At 49.9% G+C, this 26,427-nt stretch overlaps 1 protein-coding gene across 3 annotated transcripts in view; it reads left to right on the top strand.

Moving 5' to 3' along the window:
• Positions 1-8,887, top strand: part of MORF4L1 (mortality factor 4 like 1) — a 104,499-nt gene extending 95,612 nt beyond the window's left edge. For all 3 annotated transcript variants that reach the window (XM_075346092.1, XM_075346090.1, XM_075346091.1), the window contains one exon: positions 7,417-8,887. In XM_075346092.1, the coding sequence (XP_075202207.1) occupies positions 7,417-7,501 (85 nt within the window). In that variant the 3' untranslated portion in view covers positions 7,502-8,887. The remainder of the gene's footprint in view (positions 1-7,416) is intronic.
• Positions 8,888-26,427: the final 17,540 nt, after the last annotated feature.

Below are 26,427 nucleotides of genomic sequence, written 5' to 3'. Positions count from 1 at the left end.
TTGAGTATGTAATTTTCTTTTTCGCTCCTAATTGGGAGACCCAGACAGTGGGTGTATAGCTACTGCCTCTGGAGGCCGCACAAAGAACTACACTTAAAAGTGTAAGGCCCCTCCCCTTCTGGCTATACACCCTCCCGTAGGAGTACGGATTCCTCAGTTTTAGCTTTGTGCGCAGGAGGTCAGACACGCACGCATAGCTCCATTGTTTTTAGTCAGCAGCAGCTGCTGACTATGTCGGATGGAAGAAAAGAGGGCCCATATAGGGCTCCCAGCATGCTCCCTTCTCACCCCACTGTATGTCGGAGGTGTTTGTAAGGTTGAGGTACCCATTGCGGGTACGGCGGCAGGAGCCCACATGCTGATTCCTTCCCCATCCCTTTTTACAGGGCTCTGGGTGAAGTGGGATTTACTGGTCTCCAGGCACTGAGACCGTGCTCCATCTACAGCCCCTGGAGAAGATGCTGGATGGAGCGGAGTACATCAGGGACATGGCCCTGCTTCCTCAAGGTACTCTGTGTCCCCGTGCATTTGGCGCTCACACCGCAGCATGCTGGGTGTTGTAGTGCGCCGGGGGACATCAGCGCTACGGCGCTTGTGCCATGGCCTCATTCAGCTTCGCTGAAGCAGGCACACTTATAGGAATCGGTCGCGCCGGCCGCTGGGACTGCGGCGCGGCTGGCACTTGTGGTGCGCCGGGGACTTCAGCGCGGCCCGCGCTTTTACGGCGGCCGCGCTGATAACTCGAGTCCCCGGCTTTTGCGGCCTGCTTCCGTTCGTTCCCGCCCCCAGACCTGCCAGTCAGGAGAGGGGCGGGACGCTGGCCACTTCTGGGAACGGTCACGCCGGCCGCTGGGACTGCGGCGCGGCTGGCACTTGTGGTGCGCCGGGGACTTCAGCGCGGCCCGCGCTTTTACGGCGGCCGCGCTGATAACTCGAGTCCCCGGCTTTTGCGGCCTGCTTCCGTTCGTTCCCGCCCCCAGACCTGCCAGTCAGGAGAGGGGCGGGACGCTGGCCAGTGCATCAGCGCTGAGGGCTGGAGTCGTTTTTACATACTCCAGCCCTCACAATAGGCACAGAGGGGACACTGTTTCCCGCACTTTGGTTTGGGAACTCCCACGGACCGCCCCTCTCCACAGACGCCGGCAGCCATTCCTGCTGACACGCTGAGCTGCAGAGGGGAGCCGGGGAGACCCAGACAAGGAATTCTGCGCCTCTTACCCGCTATTCAGCGGGCGGTAAGCAGCCCTCAGGGCTCACCCCCTCTTGTGCCAGTAGTATTCTTAGTATTTTGTTTTTACAAATACTTGGTATTACATAGCGCTGGTCCCCCTTTGGCTATAGACTCTCTCACATTGCAGAGAGCCAGCAGCATGTCGTCCGTAAAACGCAAGGGTGCCAAGGCACAGACATTATATGCTTCCTGCACCGCATGTGGGACTTTTCTACCGGCAGGCTCCACGGACCCCCATTGTGTGCAGTGCTCGGCCCCTGCGGCGCTTGCACAGTCGGGACCTCTGCTGGACGTGACCCAGGGTGTACCACCTGTGAATGCTGTCCAGGTGACAGGAACTGAGTTTGCAGCTTTTGCTGACAGAATGTCTCTCACTATGTCACAAATTCTGGACACATTGCGAGCTAGGCCTGTACTTCAGGCCACGGACACTGTGCAATCATTGCCCCCTGGTCCCCCTCAGCTCCATGCTCCGGGACGGGCATATACACCTCAGGGTGAAGACTCTGACTCGGACGATGGCCCCGGGCAGCCTAAGCGGGCTCGCTATGACGGGCCTTCACATTCATCTCAATGGTCAGGATCCCAGCGAGATGAATCTATGGGTGATGAGGCGGACGTAACTGATCAGGATTCTGATCCTGGGACCGCTCTCAATCTAGATACACCAGATGGTGACGCCATAGTTAATGATCTTATATTTAACATCAATAAGATGTTAAATATTTCCCCACCAGCTCCTCTTGTAGAGGAGTCAGCTTCGCAGCACGAGAGAATCCATTTCAGATACCCTAAGCGTACATTAAGCACTTTTCTGGACCACGCTGACTTTAGAGACGCAATCCAGAAACCCCACGCTTATCCTGAAAGGCGTTTTCCTAAACGGCTTAAAGATACACGCTACCCTTTTCCCCCTGAGGTGGTCAAGGGTTGGACCCAGTGTCCAAAAGTGGATCCTCCAATTTCCAGGCTTGCAGCTAGATCCTTGGTTGCAGTTGAAGATGGAGCGGCACTTAAAGATGCCACTGACAGGCAGATGGAGCTCTGGCTGAAATCCATCTATGAAGCGATTGGAGCGTCTTTAGCGCCTTCTTTTGCGGCCGTATGGGCACTCCAAGCTATCTCAGCCGGGCTTGCGCGAGTCGACTCAGTCACACGTGCATTTGCCCCGCAGGTAGCACCATTGACCTCGCAAATGGCGGCATTCGCGTCGTACGCGATTAATGCTGTTCTTGACGCTACAAGCCGCACGGCAGTGGCGTCAGCCAACTCCGTTGTTTTGCGTAGGGCCCTGTGGTTGAGACATTGGAAAGCAGATTCTCATTCCAAGAGGTGCTTAACCAATTTGCCTTTTTCTCGTGACCGATTGTTTGGAGAGCGTTTGGATGAAATCATCAAACACTCCAAGGGTAAGGACTCATCCTTACCGCAACACAGACAAAACAAACCCCAACAGAGGAAGGGTCAGTCTGGTTATCGGTCCTTTCGAGGACCGGGCAGGTCCCAATTCGCCTCGTCAAAAAAGACTCAAAAAGACCAGAGACGCTCAGATTCTTGGAGGTCTCAGTCACGCCCAAAAAGGACAGCCGGAGGAACCGTTGCCAAGACGGCGTCCTCCTGACTTGTGGTCTCCGATTCCCACACCCGCGGTCGGTGGGAGGCTTTCCCACTTTGGCGACATTTGGCTGTCACGCGTCAAAGACCGTTGGGTGAGGGATATTCTGTCTCACGGGTACAGGATAGAGTTCAGTTCTCGTCCGCCAACTCGTTTCTTCAGAACTTCTCCACCACCAGACCGAGCCGATGCTCTGTTGCAGGCGGTGGCCGCTCTAAAGGCGGAAGGAGTGGTGACCTCCGTCCCTCTTCAGGAACAAGGTCACGGTTTTTACTCCAATCTGTTTGTGGTCCCAAAAAAGGACGGATCGTATCGACCCGTCCTGGATCTAAAGTTGCTCAACAGACACGTAAAAGTCAGGAGGTTCCGGATGGAATCCCTACGCTCCGTCATAGCCTCAATGTCTCAAGGAGGTTTTCTAGCATCAATAGATATCAAAGATGCGTATCTCCACGTGCCGATTGCACCAGAGCATCAGCGTTTCCTACGCTTTGTCATACACGACGAACACCTACAGTTCGTAGCGTTACCTTTCGGTCTGGCAACAGCCCCCCGGGTCTTCACCAAAGTCATGGCAGCAGTAGTAGCTGTTCTGCACTCGCAGGGTCACTCGGTCATCCCGTATCTAGACGACCTGCTTATAAAGGCACCCTCTCAAGAGGCATGCCAACACAGTCTGAAGGTGGCACTAGACACTCTCCAGAGTTTCGGGTGGATTATCAACTTTCCAAAGTCTCATCTAACCCCGACCCAATCTCTGACTTATCTTGGCATGGAGTTTCATACTCTCTCAGCGATAGTGAGGCTTCCACTGGACAAGCAGTGCTCGCTACGGACTGGAGTGCAATCTCTCCTTCAGAGCCAGTCGCACTCACTGAGGCGCCTCATGCATTTCCTAGGAAAGATGGTAGCAGCATTGGAGGCAGTCCCGTTCGCGCAGTTTCATCTGCGCCCTCTACAATGGGACATTCTACGCCAATGGGATGGGAAATCGACGTCCCTCGACAGGACTGTCTCCCTCTCTCAGACTGCCAAGGACTCTCTGCGTTGGTGGCTTCTCCCCACCTCATTGTCACAGGGAAAGTCGTTCCTTCCCCCGTCCTGGGCAGTGGTCACGACGGATGCGAGCCTATCAGGGTGGGGAGCGGTGTTTCTCCACCACAGGGCTCAGGGGACGTGGACTCAGGAAGAGTCCACCCTGCAGATCAATGTTCTGGAAATCAGAGCAATCTATCTTGCCCTGCGAGCCTTCCAACAATGGCTGGAAGGCAAGCAGATTCGGATTCAGTCGGACAATTCCACGGCGGTGGCGTACATCAACCACCAAGGGGGAACACGCAGTCGCCAAGCTTTTCAAGAAGTCCAGCGGATTTTGACGTGGGTGGAAAGCAGAGCGTCCACCATATCCGCAGTTCACATCCCAGGCGTGGAAAACTGGGAAGCAGACTTTCTCAGTCGCCAGGGCATGGACGCAGGAGAATGGTCCCTTCACCCGGACGTGTTTCAGCAGATCTGTTGCCGCTGGGGGACGCCGGACGTCGATCTGATGGCGTCACGGCACAACAACAAGGTCCCAGTTTTCATGGCACGGTCTCACGATCACCGAGCGCTGGCGGCAGACGCCTTGGTTCAGGATTGGTCGCAATTCCGACTCCCCTATGTGTTCCCACCTCTAGCATTGTTACCCAGAGTTCTCCGGAAAATCAAGTCCGACTGCCATCGAGCCATACTCGTCGCTCCAGATTGGCCAAGAAGGTCGTGGTACCCGGATCTGTGGCATCTCACGATAGGCCAACCGTGGACACTACCAAACCGTCCAGATTTGCTGTCTCAAGGGCCGTTTTTCCATCTGAATTCTGCGGCCCTGAACCTGACTGTGTGGCCATTGAGTCCTGGATCCTAGCGGCCTCAGGTTTATCTCATGAAGTTGTTGCCACAATGAGACAGGCTAGAAAACCATCCTCAGCTAAGATCTATCACAGGACGTGGAAGATATTCTTAGCGTGGTGCTTGGCTCAAGGGTTTTCTCCCTGGCCATTTGCATTGCCAATTTTTCTTTCCTTCCTGCAGTCTGGGTTGGAAAAAGGTTTGTCGCTTAGCTCGCTTAAGGGTCAAGTCTCCGCGCTATCCGTATTCTTTCAGAAGCGCTTGGCACGGCTTTCTAAAGTACGCACTTTTCTCCAAGGAGTTTGTCATATCGTTCCTCCTTACAGACGGCCATTGGAACCCTGGGATCTGAACAAGGTTCTCATTGCTCTCCAGAAGCCGCCTTTCGAGCCTTTGAAAGAGGTTCCCCTTTCTCGGCTTTCACAAAAGGTAGTTTTTCTTGTGGCGGTCACGTCTCTTCGAAGAGTGTCCGAGCTAGCGGCGTTATCTTGCAAATCTCCCTTCCTGGTGTTTCACCAAGACAAGGTAGTACTGCGTCCAATTCCAGAGTTTTCTCCCAAGGTGGTTTCTTCCTTTCATCTCAATCAGGATATCACTTTGCCATCTTTGTGTCCGCATCCAGTTCACCAATTTGAAAAGGGTTTACATCTGTTGGACCTGGTGAGAGCACTCAGGATTTACATTTCTCGCACGGCGTCTCTACGCCGTTCTGATGCGCTCTTTGTCCTAGTCGCTGGTCAGCATAAGGGATCGCAAGCTTCCAAATCCACCCTGGCGCGGTGGATCAAGGAACCAATTCTTCACACATACCGTTCTGCTGGGCTTCCGATTCCATCTGGACTGAAGGCCCATTCTACCAGAGCCGTGGGTGCGTCCTGGGCATTGCGGCATCAGGCTACGGCTCAGCAAGTGTGCCAGGCGGCTACCTGGTCGAGTCTGCACACGTTTACCAAACACTATCAAGTGCATACCTACGCTTCGGCAGATGCCAGCCTAGGTAGACAGGTCCTTCAGGCGGCGGTGGCCCACCTGTAGGAAGAGGCTGTCTGACAGCCCGTTCATGTGGTATCTTTTTACCCACCCAGGGACTGCTTTTGGACGTCCCACTGTCTGGGTCTCCCAATTAGGAGCGAAAAAGAAGGGAATTTTGTTTACTTACCGTAAATTCCTTTTCTTCTAGCTCCAATTGGGAGACCCAGCACCCGCCCTATTTGTTCTTAGGGTTTCGTTTTTCGGGTGCACATGTTGTTCATGTTGTTTCTTAAGTTCTCCGATCTTGTTATCGGATTGAATTTGTTTTTGAAACTGTTATTGGCTTTCCTCCTTCTTGCTTTGGTACTAAAACTGAGGAATCCGTACTCCTACGGGAGGGTGTATAGCCAGAAGGGGAGGGGCCTTACACTTTTAAGTGTAGTTCTTTGTGCGGCCTCCAGAGGCAGTAGCTATACACCCACTGTCTGGGTCTCCCAATTGGAGCTAGAAGAAAAGGAATTTACGGTAAGTAAACAAAATTCCCTTCTTTTTTTTCTTCCTCTTATGCTTTGGAGTGACTTTAGAAGACGCACCTGATTATAAGACGCACCCCCAAATTTGGTGAAGGAAAATATATTTTTTGTTTTAATGTTAAATGGTGTCCGTCTTATAATGCCAGTGTCCGTCTAACAAATCATATAGGGTATATGTCCCTCATAGCACCCCCATCCTAAAATTAGCCCCCTTAATCTGTTTATGGCCCCCTTATCTTGAATATAGCCCCCTATGGCTGGCACACGTCCCCTATGGCTGGCACGCGTCCCCCTGTGCTGCCCATGGCCGCCTATGGCTGGCACGCGTCCCCCTGTGCTGCCCATGGCCCCCTATGGGTGGCACGCGTCCCCCTGTGTTAGATATGGCCCCCATGCTGCTGCCGATAGTAAAATAAAAAACTCTTTACTTGTCTTCTCCAGCGCTGTCCTCCCTCGTGTCTCCCTCCGTGCTGCTTAGCTCCTGCACTTCCTGGTTCTCTGTGCTGGTCATGTGATCGGCACAGCAGAGTGACATCTCTTCGTGCCTGATGACAGCGGCAGCAGAGAGACCGGGAAGACACGCTGGAGGAGGTAAGTAAAGAGTTTTTTTTTATTTTATTTTATTATGGGCAGCAGCATTGGAGCCATATTTAACACGGGAAAGGGGGTGTGTATGTGCCATCAAGGGAGGGTGCAGGCACATATAATATGCGCTGCTCCCCCAGCCCATCACCGCTGTGCGGTTTCAGCACCACGGTGATGGACAGCGGCAGTTCATATTATATGAGCAGGAGATCTTCCGCTGACTCCTGCAGTCTTCACTAGCCTCCACAAGCCTGCCTCAGCCTCCAGCACCGCTCCAGAGCTGCCCCCACCTCCCCTGGACCCTGCAGTATATAATCCGTATATTTGGATTATAAGACGCACCCCCTACTTCCCCCAAAATATGGGGGAACAAAAGTGTGTCTTATAAAGCGAAAAATACGGTATATGCAAGCTAATATATGCAATGAAAATATTTTTTCCTGTTGGAATTGGAGCGAATCTACCGACTTCACATTTCAACAGATTTTCTTATTTTTACCTTTTTGAGAGCTGCTTTTTACATTGACTACTATTGTATAAATAGCTTTGCACATAATGAATGTTTCTTATCTTTTCTTATTTTCCCGTTGTAGATACTTGGCAAAAAACTCTTCCATGCTGTTCAGTGCCGGTGACTATGAGGTTGCGCCACCTGAGTACCACAGAAAGGCTGTTTAGCTGTTCCTCTCCGAGTGTCCAAGGCTTTCTGACCAGATCATTCTTAAGTGTTACATTGTGCAAGTGACTGAGGAAAAAACGTACGCCTGAACTTTTGGGTGATCTTCTGGATTTTCTGGGGAGTCTGAATACCAGTTTCTTATCCCTAGGCTTTACGCTTGGGATAATTGTGTGTCAGTGACTGTCGAAGATATCTGATGGTGTCTCGCCTTCATTCACTGGAGAATGTGTGGCTATAGAATATGGCTACACAGAAATGGGCGCGTTTCCCTAATGCTGCTTGCAGTTCTTCGGATATCGACTTGCTCGTCTCGTCTTTATATACCATACTGCTTGACTGCCCTCTTTCAGATTTGCCATCCATGAAGCATTTGACTTGATTGGAAAAGTGTTTTGTTTTTGCATATTGGAAGTGTTTTGAATGACATTTCACATCGTTCACCTTTTTGCTAGTGTCTTTATTACATAAATCTGCAATGAAGATTATAGCGGTCAACGTCCACGACACTTCTTTAGCACTTCAGTTGTAATCTTTTTGTATATCTGCAGTACGGAGAATTCTGGATACAAGACGTATTGCAGATCTTGGCAACATTTTACTTTTCAAGTAAGAAACGGATGCGATCTACCGAAAACTTGTTTTATATGTATAGACAATAAGATCTCCATATCCATTGTAACCAAAGGGCTGGCAATGGCTGCTGAGCGCGATACGAGAGAAGTTTTTCGTGCAGACTTGTCGGCTCCTGTTCGTCGTCTTGTACAAGTGGATTCCCAGCGCGAGCACAGCCGTCAGCTCTCGTCACAGAGGACAATTCTCCTTCTTACAGTGCTGTGCAGCTGACATGGACGTTGGATTTGCCTACGTGTGGCTGCATAGTGTCTACTTGCCTCTAAAATGGCAGAAAATTCAACCAGTATTGAGTTTATGCCGACGTCGCCCTGTTGATGGTAATGATACTTATTGTTTGAGAAGTTCAGTAAAACTGACCAAGTCGTTCTTGTTTGTGCTAAAACTATTCTAGTGGCTTAAACATTCATTATTGGAAATGGATGATGTGGGGTAGAGTGTTGCCCTGAAGGATCGCTGTCCCGGCAGACCGTTCTAGTATTGCCCGGCAGCGGACACAACAAGCATTTATTGTTGCTTTCCTGTGTATCATTCCATGGGTGTGATTTATTCTCCCCATAATCAACACATATGCCAGCAAGAGATTTTTTTTGTTTTTTGTTTTTTTTTTTTTTTTTTTTGTTTGTTTTTGCTGAGTGTTCAGTTGTTAAATTTTATATATTTTTTTTTCTTCTTCTTTAAATGCATGATTGTTTTATGTGTTTCTTTGGAAATGTGTATAAAAGAGGTTCTATAAAATAAAGGTGCTGTTATTATATAGTGTGTGCTAATATTCTTCCAGAGAATCGGTGAAGGCTTGGAGATATCCTCCTGGCACACCGCAGCTGCGCACAGCTCACTGGTTTATCACAGGATCCATCTATTTAAATGGAACCTGTCAGGTGTAATGTGTACCCAGAACCATGAGCAGTTCTGGGTGCATGTTACTAATCCCTGCCTACCCATACCTGTATTCACTAGCATAAATAAAGGGACATTTAGAAAAAGTATTTCTAAAGATCTTTTATCTTATGCTAATAAGCACAGGGACTAGTCCCAAGGGTGTTATATACCCAGACTAGTCCGCCCTCTTAGCATGTTGGTACACCCATTGGGGTGTACCAACATGCTGTTTAATTCAGCATCACCAGTGGTGTGGTGCTGCACGTACCTGTGTTCACTGTGACCGCTCTTCTGAATGCCCCGGCACTTTCGGTCATGCGCAGTAGCCCTCTCTGAAGCCAGGACGCGTACACCCGGCTTCATACTGTGCATGACCGGAAGTACCCGGCATTCAGAAGTGTGAACACAGGTACGCACATCATTATTGGTGATGCTGAATTGAATAGCATGTTAGTACACCTCTGTGGTTGTACTAACATGCTAAGAGGGTGGACTAGTTGGGGGATGTAACACCCTTGGGACTAGTCCCTGTGCTCATTAGCATATCATAAAAGAAAGATCTTTAGAAATACTTTTTCTAAAAATTTCTATCTATGCTAGTGTATACAGGGACAGTTAGGCAGGGATTAGCAATATGCAGCCAGATCTGCTCGTGGTTCTGGGTGCACATTGCAACCCGACTGGATCGCTTTAAACCCTTCTCGACATGTCACATAGTAATCACATGTTGCGCATGCTTCATACAGCAGCATCGGGAGATGTGATCACGCCATACACTGTGATTTCTCAATGGTGATGTGATTGCAGCTGCGGTTTTACTAAAGGCCCAGAGTCTGCCTTATTTTTAAAATAGTCCTCTCCAAAAGAGGGATGAAAGGACATACTTTGTCCATCCAAGATCTGACGTGTGCCCTATTTTTGATCATTTACCACATAATTATACCCAGGAATACTATGTCTGCATATACTCTCACTTTATAAAATGAAATGCCTCAAGCGAAACGATCATGCAAAAGCTGCTCTCCAAATTTTGCTCATTCTTTTATGACGGGTGGGGAACCTTTTTTCTGCCGGGGGCCATTTGGGAATTTTTACCAACCTTCGGGGGCCGCACAAAATAATCTGCTTGAAAATTACCCCAATATATTTCATCAAGCAATTAATTAACTCACCATTACTGTGGCTGCTGGAGCTGCTTCTCTTTGGTGTGGGCGTGATGTTCGGTGATATTGATCCTGTTTCTTCTCACAACTGCTTTTCCAGGTTTGTCTCGGTCTGGAGCACAGTCAACAGATGGATAAATCATATACATCACATAAGACACTGGAGGCACATATATCACAGGACGGGCTGGGGGCATATACACATCACAGGAGGGGGTTTGGCTCGGACATCACTGGCAGCGGCACGGACAGCGCTGAAGTGTCACGAACAGAACTAGGGTGCACAGACGTTACGAAGGGGGTGGCACACAGCACTGGGAGGGGGGCACATAGCACTGGTGGGCATTCACAGTATTGGGGGGGGGGAGGAACAAAGCACTGCATAGGAGGCGCACAGCGATGGGGGGGGGGGCAGGAGGCTCACAGCACAGCAGGGGGGGGGCGCTCACAGCACAGCGGGGGGGGCGCTCACAGCACCGCGTGGGGGGCAGGGGGCTCACAGCACAGCGGGAGCCCGGTAAACCTGATGCTCCTCTTCTTCTGTGGGACGGGAACGCAGTGCATCTCACGCTTGCCCCACCCACAAAGTACGTCCTCAGCTTGCTGGCACAGGCTAATAAATTTTAAAAATAGCTACTCTCAGGACCTGATTAAAGGGAGAAAAAACAAAAAGCCAGCACTAAATGCACTACAGCACTAAAAATTACAACTGTACTTTGCAATTGCAATTTTTATAATAAATGATAAAGTACAGTTGGAATTTTTAGTGCTGAAGTGCACATTTAGTGCTGGCTTTTTATTTTTCTTCATTGAATTGGTCGGTGGCTGACCCCCACCTTGCTATGCATCCCAATTTGGGATGTATTCCACCTGTCTATGTTGGGGATGAGAATTGAGTACCCAGAAATACTTAATTCAGCCATTTCATAGACTCAGGTATATAGTTTAGTAAGATGTAAACTAACACACATATCTATGGATGTCTTTGTTCTCTTTTACTAACACGTATATATAGGTATATTGTATATTTAGTGATTTTCCTTGGACACCGTATATACTAGTATATGTAACTTGAAGATGGCTGCCGCTTCCTGTTTGCACATGGGACGATGGACAAAGGAATTCCTAAAAGCCAGAACTGAGCCAATCAAGAAGAGGGTCTGCAGATCTCTCTACGTCATGAAGCCCTGCCCTGCAATACTTGATTGGACTAAAACTTTTGTTTACACCCCTTTACTTCTTGGTCTAGGGGTTTGGTTTAAGAATAAAGTCAGTCTTGCCTCAGCGTCTGTTGTGAGAGGAAGAGTCATAATTGATTCAATTAATTATTATTCTTTTTTGATGTGCACACACGACATTTTAATTTGAAACAGCGGTCAGATCCAAAAAGGGATCATTTAGGTCCTGTCCTTTAACATCTAGATTTTGGTTGTTGGTGGCTGTTCATTCAGTCATCAAGCCCTGTCCACAGGCTATTTACTTCATGCAGCATTTGCTTGGACCTATCCCGCCCACAGCCATGACTCAGTCATGGGTCCGGGATTGAAAAAGATCAAGTAAGTGCTGGTAAGAGCAGTTCTACTATTTCATATGTGAGGCGGTCTGGCACATTTTATAAAAATATTTTAGTGTAGGACTGCCCCAAAGAAATGTGACGTGGCTGGGTAGCTCAAGAAATTGCAATTTTTTGCCAAAAATCTCAAATTTTTATAATAAGTACAGTTGGAATTTTTAGTGCTGAAGTGCACATTCAGGCTATGTGCCCACGGGGAAAGTGTCCTGCGGTTATATCCGCAGGACATTCCGCAGGAGCTCCCAGAAAACCGCAGAACAACTTTGTCTGTTTCCATGCTGCGGTTTTATTGTGGAATGTCCTGCGGATATCCTGCGCTCATTCTGCATTGAGGATTCAGTACCATGGCTTTGGCACTGCATCCTCAATGCAAAAACAAGTGCTGGAGTGATCGGGGAGTTCATACTTAACTCCATCACGCAGCACTTCACTTTCCGGCCGTCAGCGCCTGCACTTTGCAGGAGAAGGTGGGCGGACCTGAACTAGCTCCAGCTGTCACATGACCGGAGCTCGTGCAGGCCCCGCCCACTTCCTGCTCCTAGCTCCACTGCCGTGATTTCCTCTGCACCGGAAGGAAGTGACGGGGGTCTGCTATCAAGGCAGGCAAGTATGGGACCAAGGCAGGTAAGCCTCTATCTCCATAGTGGAGGGCCGGGATTTCCGCAGGTATATCCGCAGGAATAATTGACATGCAGTTATGTGCGGCTGCGGGACATCTGCAGGATATTCCGCAGCCGCACATTCTGCAACGTGGACACAGACACTCCCCATGTCCCATAGGATAACATGGGGAGTGTCTGTACATGCTGAAACTTGCAGATTTATCTGGAAAATCCAGATAAATCCGCAGGTTTTCCGCGGCAAGCTCCCGTGGGCACAGGGCCTTAGTGCTGTCTGTTTCTTCCTGATTAAAGGGAGTCTGCGGTTTTTGCAGCATGTATTAGCCACTATCTGTGTGATCTCCTCCCACAGCCCGGTGACTCAGGGAGACTGGGGCCCGCCTTGGTGATGTCTTGTCGACTTCCAGCGGACTTGACATCACCATATCAGAGGTCACGAAGGCGGTGGGGTCACGTGATGCAATGGCGCTGCTCAGGCACCATTGACTACACAAGATATTTGAGAAAAGCCTTCTATTATGAGTAATGATGAGCGAGTTACTCAGTTTGCGATACTCGTAACGAGTACTGTAATACTTGCGTATCCATTCCGAATAGTATGTGCAATGCAGGTCAATGGGGGAAACTCGCAATGTAACGAGTAACCCAAACTATTTGCACGCATAGTGCGGCATTTGGGTTACTCGTTACATTGGTAGTATTCTCCATTGACTTGCATTGCACACACTATTCGGAATGCATACATGAGTATTGGGCAGTACTCGTGACGAGTATCGCAGCTCTGAGTATTTCTAAACTCGCTCATCATTATGAGCTTTACATCGATATGGCCACTATGCTGTGTAATGGACCAGTCAGTTAAAGAATTTGGTGTATTTTATTGGTGCGTGTGACTTGCCAGAAATGTTACCTCCAATTAGGGACTGATGTAAGAATCACCACCACTTCAGTTAATTTGATGGGTGGCTATAGCTGTGTCCTATCCTCACTTATCCCCAACAGTGCCGTTTTTTTGTGTTGCTCAAAACTGGCATGAAGGCTAGAAAAGTCACAAGATTTTTGCAAAACGTCACATTGTGCAAACCTTTTGCAGCTTTTCAAAGTTTTCTGCTTCAGTTTTCTGACCTAGGCACTGATTAATCAGGGCATAAGCGCATGTCGAAGGCAGTTAAAGCAGCCCTTGCCGAATGGAAATTCGAGAAATGGAAGCAATGTAAGCTAATTGTGTATATTCCAAAGACTGAGCAATAGTTAAAGTAACTAAACATCTTTTTAATTTGTCTGCTCCCCCCTCCTGTAGTAAGTGATCTGATCAGTTTATAACTTGCAGTAGTAGAAAAAAAAAATGAGGTAGTAAAGATAATCATAAGACAACCAGAGAACGCAACAATTGTAGGTAAAGGATTAGCTGGATGCTGGTTTCCATGTTACAAGTAAAAGCAAAAAGCCAATTTTCTTGTTTGGGGGGGACAGAGGACTAAGGGTTGTTACAAAGCGGTTCCTAGAGGGTGGGATAATGTGGTCTATCTATTTGAACTGCCATCAACATGACACTGCATCTTAAGACAGTGCCAGCAGATGCACACGTATGTACCTTGTAAAATTTGCCAAACTGTTCACGTTACACAATTGAAGGTTGAAGGTCTTGTGATGAAAATCCCATGACTTAGCAACTCAGAAGTGTAGCACTTGGCCCTTTTGAGCAGTAGGCCTCATCAGTGGTTGACCAGATCTAACTGATGATGATGGTGGTGGTGGTGTTGATGGAACTATGAAATAGTCTGATAGCTGTTAGAGGTAGTTTGAGATGTGTAAGTGTGCAGACCACATCCAGACTAGGAAGGGCCTTTTTTCCTGGGAGGTGATAAGTGTGCAAAATGAAGGTAGAATTATGTATAATTGAATGCCAATCTCACTTTTGTCAAGAATGAATTGACTGGCCTAAGGACTACTGTGTCCTAACAAAATATTGTGGAGGCCGAGGTTTATTAGGATATGTCTAACTTGAGTACGAAATTAAGGGCTGGGGGGAGGGGAGGCAAGGCCTTTCTCCCAAGGGCCATTTTGGTATTTCTAACCGCAGTTGTGGGCCATACAAAAAAAATAATTCTGCTATATTTGTTCAGTTGATTGACCACTAATGTAATGGCTGGAACTGCTTCTCTTTGAGGCTGTGATATTTATGCTACTGGCAACTGCTATTCCAGTTTTGCGTCCTTCCGGGGTGTGGAAGGACATATTTTCAGTTGTTTCACACTTTAAGTATTTCATTCCACATGTTCTAATTCATAGTTTTGATGCCTTCAATGTGAATCTACAATTTTCAGAGTCCTGAAAGTAAAGAAAACTCTTAGAATAAGAAGGCGTGTCCAAACAAAATTATATATGTGTATATATAGAATATATAATAATTAGAAGCTGGCCCGATTCTAACGTATGGGGTAGTGTAGAATGTTTATGTAGGCTAGCAGATTGAATAATAATATAATCAGCAAGTCTTGAATAATGATGGTTAATTTTTTGCTCGTTGGTCTCCCGCTGTGCAGCACGCATCGGCATGTTTGGCAGTGTGAGACCATCAATCTGAATGGGCAGGGAGCCGGCGTACACTGGTAACCATGTTACACAATCGGGTAAGTATGCAAAGTGCTTTGCTTAGTTACCCGATGTGTACCATAGTTACCAGCGTACGCCGGCTGAAGCACACGTGTGCCGGGGGTAAGGTGGTAACAATGGTACACATTGGGTAACTAACGAAAGCGCTTTCGATAGTTACAGGATTGTGTACCATTTGTTACCAGCGTACGTCGGTAAGCTGATAACCATGGTACACATTGGGTAACTATGCAAAGCGACAGTGCTGGTTTATTTTTTGCTCGTTGGTCTCCTGCTGTGCAGCACTCATCGCTGTGTTTGACAGTGGGAGACCAACGATCTGAATGGGCAGGGAGCCGGGGTAAGCTAATAACCATGGTACACATCGGGTAACTATGCAAAGCGGTTTCCATAGTTACCCAATGTGTACACTGGTTAACAGCGTACGCCGGCACACGTGTGCCGAGAGCCGGGGTAAGCTAGTAACCATGTTACACATTGGGAAACTAAGCAAAGCGGTTTCTAATGTGTAACATGGTTACTAGCTTACCCCGGCTCTCGGCACATGTGTGCCGGAGCCGGCGTACGCTGTTAACCAGTGTACACATTGGGTAACTATAGAAACCGCTTTGCTTAGTTACCCATAGTTATCCGATGTGTACCATGGTTACCAGCCAGCTCCGGCACACGTGTGCCGGGAGCCTGGGTGTGACGACATGGACTCTCATGGGTTAAAGTTTCTTAAAATTCAGCCAGGCAGCATGATAGATTGTTTATAGACAGGGGAGAAGTCCCTCATCGTTTTTACAAGACTCTTGTTGACTCAATGTAATTGTGTTGGCCACTGAAAGCCAGACGTATTGTTCTCCAGACATTTCCAGTAACCATTGTATTGTAGTTGTGTATTGATAATGTAATTACCTTAGTAGCCATTGTCTAGTCGGTGACTTGCCGACTCCATGTAGATATACTGAGTCTTTCTATGCACATCATTTAAATGAACATTATCCATGCAGCTTGAAATTCAGCCAATGGGAGAAGCAATCTTGTCCAACCAATCGATGAGGACGCAGTGTATCCTAAGGGACGGTTATGGCTATAAAAGGGACTTCTTTAAGCCACCAGGGTTGATGAAGGTTGATGGATGCTGATGGATCCAGTCTAAGCTCTTTGGAGCTGACTAGAGGATCAGGATATCTTATGGCTTCAATCTAGGGACTCCGGATCCGGTTGGAGACCATATCCGCAGCCTAGGGATTTCGATTCTGGCTGCCAGGATTAGATCTTCATACCAGGACTACCTAAGGAGGACACTCAGGTTGGGACAATCCGGTCACCTGGCTACAGACTTTGCAGGCCTCACACAGCTTCCTGAATCTGGCATTATTCCTTTCTTTGTCGCTCCTAATTGGGAGACCCAGACAATTGGGTGTATAGCTACTGCCTCCGGAGGCCACACAAAGTACTACACTTAAAAGTGTAAGGCCCCTCCCCTTCTGGCTATACACCCCCCCGTGGGATCACGGGCTCCTCAGTTTTATGCTTTGTGCGAAGGAGGCCAGACATCCACGCATAGCTCCACTGTTTAGTCAGCAGCAGCTGCTGACTATGTCGGATGGAAGAAAAGAGGGCCCATACGAGGGCCCCCAGCATGCTCCCTTCTCACCCCACTTTCTGTCGGCGGTGTTTGTTAAGGTTGAGGTACCCATTGCGGGTACGGAGGCTGGAGCCCACATGCTGATTCCTTCCCCATCCCCATTAGGGCTCTGGGTGAAGTGGGACTTTACCGGTCTCCGGGCACTGAGGCCGTGCTCCATCCACAGCCCCTGGAGGATCTGCTGGATACGGAGCGGAGTTTCCTCAGGGACAGGACCCTGCTCCATCAAGGTACTCCGTGTCCCCGTGCTTATCGCACGCACACTGCAGCATTGCTGGGTGTGTTAGTGCGCCGGGGTAAACAGCGCTGCTGCGCTTGTGCCGTTACTCACTACAGCTCTGCTGAGTGAGGTGACTTAGTACGATCGGCCGTTCCGGCCGCGGGGGTCAGTTTTTACTGCGTCGCGGCTGGGATTTGTGGTGCGCCGGGGACTTCCGCGCTGGCCGTGCATATATAACGGCCGCGCTAGATTACTACAGTCCCCGGCTTTTGCGGCCTAGTTCGTATCATTCCCGCCCCCAGACCTGCCAGTCAGGAGGAGGGCGGGACGCTGTACAGACCAGCAGCGCTAAGAGCTGGAGTCTGTTTTACATACTCCAGCCCTCACACTAGGCACAGTGGGACGCAGTTTCCCGCACTTTTGTTTGTGACGCCCACGGTCCGCCCCTCTTCACAGGACGCCGGCAGCCATTCCTGCCTGCACGCTGAGCTGCAGAGGGGAGACGGGGAGACTCAGACAAGGGATTCTACGACCTCACACCCGCTTTCAGCGGGCGGTAAGCAGCCCTCAAGGGCTCTCCCCCACTTGTGCCATAGCGTACTTTGTATTTGTGCTGGCAATACTTTGCACTGTACAGTCGCTGGTGATTTTCTGCTATATACCCTCCTTAGATTTCTCAAGGAGACAACAGCATGTCGTCCGCAAAAAGCAAAAGTGCCAAGGCACGGACTTTATATGCTGCTTGTACCGCATGTGGGGCTACTCTACCGGCAGGTTCCACTGACCCCCATTGTGTGCAGTGCTCGGCCCCTGTGGCAATTGCTCAGCCGGGGCCGCTGCTAGAGGTGACCCAGGGAGAACCACCTGTGAATGCTGTCCAGGTGACAGGGACGGAGTTTGCAGCTTTTGCTGACAGATTGTCTATGACTATGTCTAAAATTCTTGAAACATTGCAGTCTAGACCAGTAACTCAGACCATGGGCACTGTTGATTCATTGCCACCTTGTCCCCCTCAGCTGGACCACTTCCTAGCTCCGGGGGTGTCACATGCACCCCAGGGTGACGGCTCTGACTCGGACGACAGTCCCAGACAACCTAAGCGGGCTCGCTATGAGCGACCCTCAACTTCATCACACTGGTCAGGGTCCCAGCGGGACGACTCTCTGTGTGATGAGACGGATGTAACTGATCAGGAGTCTGATGCTGGGGCCGCTCTCAATCTAGATACCCCGGATGGTGACGCCATAGTGAATGATCTTATAGCGTCCATCAATAAGATGTTAGATATTTCTCCACCAGCTCCTCCTGCGGAGGAGGCAGCTTCACAGCAGGAGAAATTCCATTTCAGGTATCCCAAGCGTAAATTAAGCACTTTTCTGGACCACTCTGACTTTAGAGACGCAATCCAGAAACACCACGCTTATCTAGATAAGCGTTTTTCCAAACGGCTTAAAGATACACGCTATCCTTTTCCCCCTGACGTGGTCAAGGGCTGGACACAGTGTCCCAAGGTGGACCCTCCAATCTCCAGGCTTGCAGCCAGATCTCTAGTTGCAGTGGAAGATGGGGCGGCACTTAAAGATGCCACTGACAGACAGATGGAGCTCTGGTTAAAATCCATCTATGAAGAGATTGGAGCGTCGTTGGCGCCAGCATTCGCAGCCGTATGGGCACTCCAAGCTATTTCAGCTGGGCTTACACAGGTCGACACGGTCACACGTACATCTGCTCCGCAGGTGGCACCCTTGACCTCTCAAATGTCTGCATTCGCGTCTTACGCGATTAATGCTGTCCTAGACTCTACGAGCCGTACGGCGGTGGCGTCAGCCAACTCTGTGGTTTTACGCAGAGCCCTGTGGTTGAGAGAATGGAAGGCAGATTCTTCTTCCAAGAAGTGCTTAACCAGTTTGCCTTTTTCTCGTGACCGATTGTTCGGTGAGCGTTTGGATGAAATCATTAAACACTCCAAGGGTAAGGATTCATCCTTACCTCAGCCCAGACAAAACAAACCCCAACAGAGGAGGGGACAGTCTGGTTTTCGGTCCTTTCGAGGCTCAGGCAGGTCCCAATTCTACTCGTCCAAAAGGACTCAAAAGGATCAGAGGGGCTCAGATTCTTGGCGGACTCAATCACGCCCAAAAAAGCCAGCCGGAAGAACCGTTACCAAGATGGCTTCCTCATGACTCTCAGCCTCCTCTCTCCGCATCCTTGGTCGGTGGCAGGCTCTCCCGCTTTGGCGACATTTGGCTGTCACAGGTCAAAGACCGTTGGGTGAGAGACATTCTGTCTCACGGGTACAGGATAGAGTTCAGCTCTCGTCCTCCAACTCGCTTCTTTAGAACTTCTCCACCGCCCGACCGAGCCGATGCTCTGCTACAAGCGGTGTCCGCTCTAAAGGCGGAAGGAGTGGTGACTTCTGTTCCTCTTCAGGAACAAGGTCACGGTTTTTACTCTAATTTGTTTGTGGTGCCAAAGAAAGACGGGTCGTTCCGTCCCGTCCTAGATCTAAAGCTGCTCAACAAACACGTAAAAACCAGGAGGTTCCGGATGGAATCTCTCCGCTCCGTTATCGCCTCAATGTCTCAAGGAGATTTCCTAGCATCAATAGACATCAAGGATGCTTATCTCCACGTGCCAATTGCGCCAGAGCATCAGCGTTTTCTACGCTTCGTTATAGGAAGCGAACACCTGCAGTTCGTAGCTCTACCTTTCGGGCTGGCGACAGCCCCTCGGGTCTTCACCAAGGTCATGGCAGCAGTAGTAGCAGTCCTGCGCTCGCAAGGTCACTCCGTGATCCCGTATTTGGACGATCTACTTATCAAGGCACCCTCTCAAGAGGCATGCCAACACAGCTTGAACGTGGCACTGAAGACTCTCCAGAGTTTCGGGTGGATTATCAACTTTTCAAAGTCAAATCTAACCCCGACCCAATCACTAACATATCTTGGCATGGAGTTTCATACTCTCTCAGCGATAGTGAAACTTCCACTGGACAAACAGTGCTCGCTACAGATAGGGGTGCAATCTCTCCTTCAGGGCCAGTCGCACCCCTTGAGGCGCCTCATGCACTTCCTAGGGAAGATGGTAGCAGCAATGGAAGCAGTTCCTTTTGCGCAGTTTCATCTGCGTCCACTACAATGGGACATTCTCCGCCAATGGGACGGGAAGTCGACGTCCCTCGACAGGGAGGTCTCCCTCTCTCAGGCAGCCAAGGAATCTCTCCGGTGGTGGCTTCTTCCCACCTCATTGTCAAAAGGAAAGTCGTTCCTACCCCCATCCTGGGCGGTGGTCACGACAGATGCGAGTCTATCAGGGTGGGGAGCAGTGTTTCTCCACCACAGGGCTCAAGGTACGTGGACTCGGAAAGAGTCCACTCTTCAGATCAATGTTCTGGAGATCAGAGCAGTCTATCTTGCCCTACAAGCCTTCCAACAGTGGCTGGAAGGCAAGCAGATCCGAATTCAGTCGGACAACTCCACAGCGGTGGCATACATCAACCACCAAGGGGGAACACGCAGTCGGCATGCCTTCCAGGAAGTCCGGCGGATTCTGACGTGGGTGGAAGACACGGCATCCACCATATCCGCAGTTCACATCCCAGGCGTAGAAAACTGGGAAGCAGACTTTCTCAGTCGCCAGGGCATGGACGCAGGGGAATGGTCTCTTCACCCGGACGTGTTTCAGGAGATCTGTCGCCGCTGGGGGATGCCGGACGTCGACCTGATGGCGTCACGGCACAACAACAAGGTCCCGGTTTTCATGACACGGTCTCACGATCACCGAGCTCTGGCGGCAGACGCCTTAGTTCAAGATTGGTCGCAGTTCCGGCTACCGTATGTGTTCCCACCTCTGGCATTGTTGCCCAGAGTGCTCCGCAAAATCAGGTCCGACTGCCGCCGCGCCATTCTCGTCGCTCCAGACTGGCCAAGGAGGTCGTGGTACCCGGATCTGTGGCACCTCACGGTAGGCCATCCGTGGGCACTACCAGACCGTCCAGACTTGCTGTCTCAAGGGCCGTTTTTCCATCTGAATTCTGCGGCCCTGAACCTGACTGTGTGGCCATTGAGTCCTGGATCCTAGCGGCCTCAGGTTTATCTCATGAAGTGGTTGCCACCATGAGACAGGCTAGGAAGCCATCCTCCGCCAAGATCTACCACAGGACGTGGAGGATATTCCTATCTTGGTGCTCTGCTCAGGGAGTTTCTCCCTGGCCTTTTGCATTGCCTACTTTTCTTTCCTTCCTGCAGTCTGGGTTGGAAAAAGGTTTGTCGCTTGGCTCCCTTAAAGGTCAAGTCTCCGCGCTATCCGTATTTTTTCAGAAACGCCTGGCGCGACTTCCTCAGGTACGCACGTTCCTGCAAGGGGTTTGTCATATCGTCCCCCCTTACAAGCGGCCGTTGGAGCCCTGGGACCTGAACAAGGTTCTAATTGCTCTCCAGAAGCCGCCTTTCGAGCCTATGAAGGAGGTTTCCCTTTCTCGTCTTTCACAGAAAGTGGCCTTTCTAGTGGCGGTCACGTCTCTTCGGAGAGTGTCCGAGCTGGCGGCGTTATCATGCAGATCTCCATTCCTGGTGTTTCACCAGGACAAGGTAGTTCTGCGTCCAATTCCTGAATTTCTTCCCAAGGTGGTATCTTCCTTTCATCTCAATCAAGATATCACTTTACCGTCTTTGTGTCCGCATCCAGTTCACCAATTTGAAAAAGGTTTGCATTTATTGGATCTGGTGAGAGCACTCAGGATCTACATTTCCCGCACGGCGCCTCTGCGCCGCTCGGATGCACTCTTTGTCCTTGTCGCTGGTCAGCGTAAAGGGTCGCAAGCTTCCAAATCCACCCTTGCGCGTTGGATCAAGGAACCAATTCTTCACACCTACCGTTCTGCTGGGCTTCCGATTCCATCAGGACTGAAGGCCCATTCTACCAGAGCCGTGGGTGCGTCCTGGGCATTACGGCACCAGGCTACGGCTCAGCAGGTGTGCCAGGCGGCTACCTGGTCGAGTCTACACACTTTTACCAAGCATGATCAGGTGCATACCTACGCTTCGGCGGATGCCGGCCTAGGTAGACAAGTCCTTCAGGCGGCGGTGGCTCACCTGTAGGAAAGGGCTGTTTGACGGCCCTATCACGAGGTATTCTTTTACCCACCCAGGGACTGCTTTTGGACGTCCCAATTGTCTGGGTCTCCCAATTAGGAGCGACAAAGAAGAAGGGAATTTTGTTTACTTACCGTAAATTCCTTTTCTTCTAGCTCCAATTGGGAGACCCAGCACCCGCCCTGTTTTTCTCAGGAAGTTTGTTTTTTTCGGGTGCACATGTTGTTCATGTTGAACAGTTCAGTTCTCCGAGGTTGTTTCTCGGGTTGAATTTGTATTTAAAACAGTTATTGGCTTTCCTCCTTCTTGCTTTTGCACTAAAACTGAGGAGCCCGTGATCCCACGGGGGGGTGTATAGCCAGAAGGGGAGGGGCCTTACACTTTTAAGTGTAGTACTTTGTATGGCCTCCGGAGGCAGTAGCTATACACCCAATTGTCTGGGTCTCCCAATTGGAGCTAGAAGAAAAGGAATTTACGGTAAGTAAACAAAATTCCCTTCTTCTCGGTGGGTGCCCGCCAAAAGCGGGGTGCTGCTGGATTGGAGTGAGTAGCCCTGGAACCTGTGAGGCATGGACATTCTAAATCCCTGGTGAGCCAGCGGAAGGGTGAGACTCTGTTGCCTGTTACATTTGTGTGTTTTGCTGGTTATGTGTTATGTGCCGTTAATTGTTTGGGGATCCAATAAAGTCTAATTATTGTGGTTCCCTCACCCTGTGTTGTCTGAGTAGTGTTACGCCCACGGTTAAGGAGGCCGGCGTTCAGTTGGGATGAGCCCTGAGCCACGCTGTCTTTCTAAAGGCGGCGGGTTCTAGTGGACGAGAGCATCCACTGAGCCCCGTGTCTCCACAATTGGTGGCAGCAGTGGGATACTACTCAGCCTGGTTTACCCAGGGGAGCTGCAGCGGACTGGTGTTCGTGGACACCGTCCAGGGCTCAACAACCAGGGAGGCACATAAGCATACCGAGCAGGCCATAGGGAAGGCATTCAGGTTTCGGACGCTGCCATGTCCAACCCCACCAGCTCAGCCATGGGACAAGGACAAGAGAGGAGTTACGACCGCTGCAGTAAATGGATGCTACAGGATCTGTGCCAAAGGCGAAAGATTATCTACTGGAACGCTGAGACTCGGTCGGACTTGATCCGGAAATTAGTCCGTTGGGATGCCCAGAATGATGCAGAGGAAGATGAAGATCCCGCCGATATTGACCCAGAGGATTTAAACTATGTGCCACATCATGGATCTAGTGACAATCAGGAATCAACTTTGTCCAAAATGGCCCAAGCCACAGCGTTGTTGGATGCATTGGGGCCTAGATCCTCAAGAGAAGAAAGGGCTTGGGTTCTGGAATATGTTTATGGGATTCCAGCTGCCGTACTGCTAGCACCAGTCGCTCGAGAAGGATGGTCCCGCTACCCAGCAGAAGCTACGCGAAAACTAAGGACTACAAACAGGGCCTGTGACTCGCCCAATCTATGGCGCTGTTATACATGTGGGCGCCATGGACATATAGATAGAGATTGTCTCCAAAACCGAGGCCGCATGCTTGGAGCCCATCTACCAGCTCAGCCGGTCAAGAGCCAGGGACTACGAGACACTGTTTCCTCCATTACCCTGGTAAGTCCAGTTATTGTTTCCCCAGAAGACCCTGTACCAGATTCCCAATTATCCATCTCCCTGGCTGAGGGCCAGCACTCAGACATTCCTCTGGCATGTGTGCAGTTGGACCTAAGGACCGACCAGGGAGAGGTCGAGGTGGAGCTTGTGGACAGCCTCCCCACACCTGGTATTTTGGGGACCAACCTGGAAGTGATTGATGTGGGGATTGTGAACAGCCTCCCCATACCTGACATTGTGGAGACTGACCAGAGCAAGGCTGATGTGGAGTTTATGGACACCGTCCCCACACCAGTTATTTCGGGAAAGGACCAGGGAGAGGTTGATGTGAGACTTGTGAACAGCCTCCCCACACCTGTCATTGTGGAGACTAATCAGAGCAAGGCTGATGTGGAGCTTATGGACACCGTCCCCACAACAGTTACTTTGGGGTCTGACCAGGAAGAGGTCCATATGGAGTTTATGGACAGCCTCCCCACACCTGTTGTTTCGGGGACTAGCCAGGAGGAAGTTGAAGTGGGGTTCATAGATGGCCCCACCAAGCCTGTTGTTTCGGATACCACTCAAAGGGAAGTGAAAGTGGGGCTTGTGAATTACCTGCTCACACCAGTCATTTTGGAGAATGACCTAGGACAAGGACTATCCAGTCAGTTTGAAGCAGCCATCACCCACCTCCAAGCCAAGCAGGACCCTGATGTGGATCTTTCTAACATCTTTTCCAGGGATGGTTTGCATTCCCGGTCTCCATCATCCACTTCTGAGCCAAGAACCGTGAGTAAGCCTATCCACACTGTGGCTATTGACTGGGGGAGGGTTGATAGTGGGAGATTTGTGCAGGCCCAACTCATGGACCCCACCTTAGTGCTTGTCCACAATATGGCTGCTCAACTTGGGGGAGGCAATCAGGGGGAGGTGTATAGATGCAAGCCTCTGTTGCTGACCTCACCATTAAAAAGGACAATGCCGTCAAGAGGAGAAGGATGATCGGAAGCCTATCATGTCTGGCTAATATTAAGAAGGGGGAGGAATGTGACGACATGGACTCTCATGGGTTAAAGTTTCTTAAAATCCAGCCAGACAGCATGATAGATTGTCTATAGACAGGGGAGAAGTCCCTCATTGTTTTTACAAGACTCTTGTTGACTCAATGTAATTGTGTTGGCCACTGAAAGCCAGACGTATTGTTCTCCAGACATTTCCAGTAACCATTGTATTGTAGTTGTGTATTGATAATGTAATTACCTTAGTAGCCATTGTCTAGTCGGTGACTTGCCGACTCCATGTAGATATACTGAGTCTTTCTATGCACATCATTTAAATGAACATTATCCATGCAGCTTGAAATTCATCCAATGGGAGAAGCAATCTTGTCCAACCAATCGATGAGGACGCAGTGTATCCTAAGGGAAGGTTATGGCTATAAAAGGGACTTCTTTAAGCCACCAGGGTTGATGAAGGTTGATGGATGCTGATGGATCCAGTCTAAGCTCTTTGGAGCTGACTAGAGGATCAGGATATCTTATGGCTTCAATCTAGGGACTCCGGATCCGGTTGGTGGAGACCATATCCGCAGCCTAGGGATTTCGACTCCGGCTGCCAGGATTAGATCATCATACCAGGACTACCTAAGGAGGAAACTCAGGTTGGGACAATCCGGTCACCTGGCTACAGACTTTGCAGACCTCACACAGCTTCCTGAATCTGGCATTATTCCTTTCTCAGTGGGTGCCCACCAAAAGCGGGGTGCTGCTGGATTGGAGTGAGTAGCCCTGGAACCTGTGAGGCATGGACATTCTAAATCCCTGGTGAGCCAGCGGAAGGGTGAGACTCTGTTGCCTGTTACATTTGTGTGTTTTGCTGGTTATGTGTTATGTGCCGTTAATTGTTTGGGGATCCAATAAAGTCTAATTATTGTGGTTCCCTCACCCTGTGTTGTCTGAGTAGTGTTACGCCCACGGTTAAGGAGGCCGGCGTTCAGTTGGGATGAGCCCTGAGCCACGCTGTCTTTCTAAAGGCGGCGGGTTCTAGTGGACGAGAGCACCCACTGAGCCCCGTGTCTCCACAATTACACACTGGGTAAGCTAGTGGTTTCACACATCCGGCTTTTCTCCACTTTGTCGGATCCGGGGCACTGCCGTTGGCTGGTTTCAGACGTCCGTGTCTTAGGTACGTGTGACATGCGTTTTGTAACACGGATGTCACACGTACCCATGTTATTCTATGATGTGCCTCACACGTCTGTGTTTGCACATGGACCGTGTGACTTTTCATGACCCCGTACGCACACACACGGGCATCTTCGGCAGCACGGATGTCAGACGGATCGCACACTGATGTGATCCGTGCGACATCAGTGTAAAACATACCAGAGAAAATATGGGTCTTTTTAATAAAAATATTTACTTCTCTCCAGAGATGCTGTCTCCGGCTCTGCTGCCTCCTGCTCCTTATTGCCTCTCATTATACTCACTGAATATTCAGTGCCCTGAGGAGCTGGAAGCAGGAACAGCGCTGGGGACTTCAGTGCCGGGGACCGCATCGCTGGGTGAGTGTACAGCAGAGTATGTATGTGTGTATACATGTATGTGCGCTATGTGTGTATACATGTATGTGCGCTATGTGTGTATGCGCTTGGTGTATCCATGTGTCTGCAATGTGTGTGTATATACATGCATGTGTACTATGTGTGACATGGACGTCTGAAGGCAGCCGTATACTGTGTACACTGGCTGCGCCGCAACTTCCTGGTCACATGACAACACGTGATCGGAGCTTGTCGCGCGGCAACTTTAGTGTACACAGTGCACGGGAGCGCGCCAGATCCGACAAAGTGGAGAAAAGGTAAGCGACAGTGCTGACATGTGCCGGGAGCCGGG

This window comes from Anomaloglossus baeobatrachus, chromosome 4, assembly GCF_048569485.1.
Source record: "Anomaloglossus baeobatrachus isolate aAnoBae1 chromosome 4, aAnoBae1.hap1, whole genome shotgun sequence".
NCBI lineage: Eukaryota > Metazoa > Chordata > Amphibia > Anura > Aromobatidae > Anomaloglossus > Anomaloglossus baeobatrachus.
This window is presented reverse-complemented; position numbering and strand designations above follow the sequence as displayed.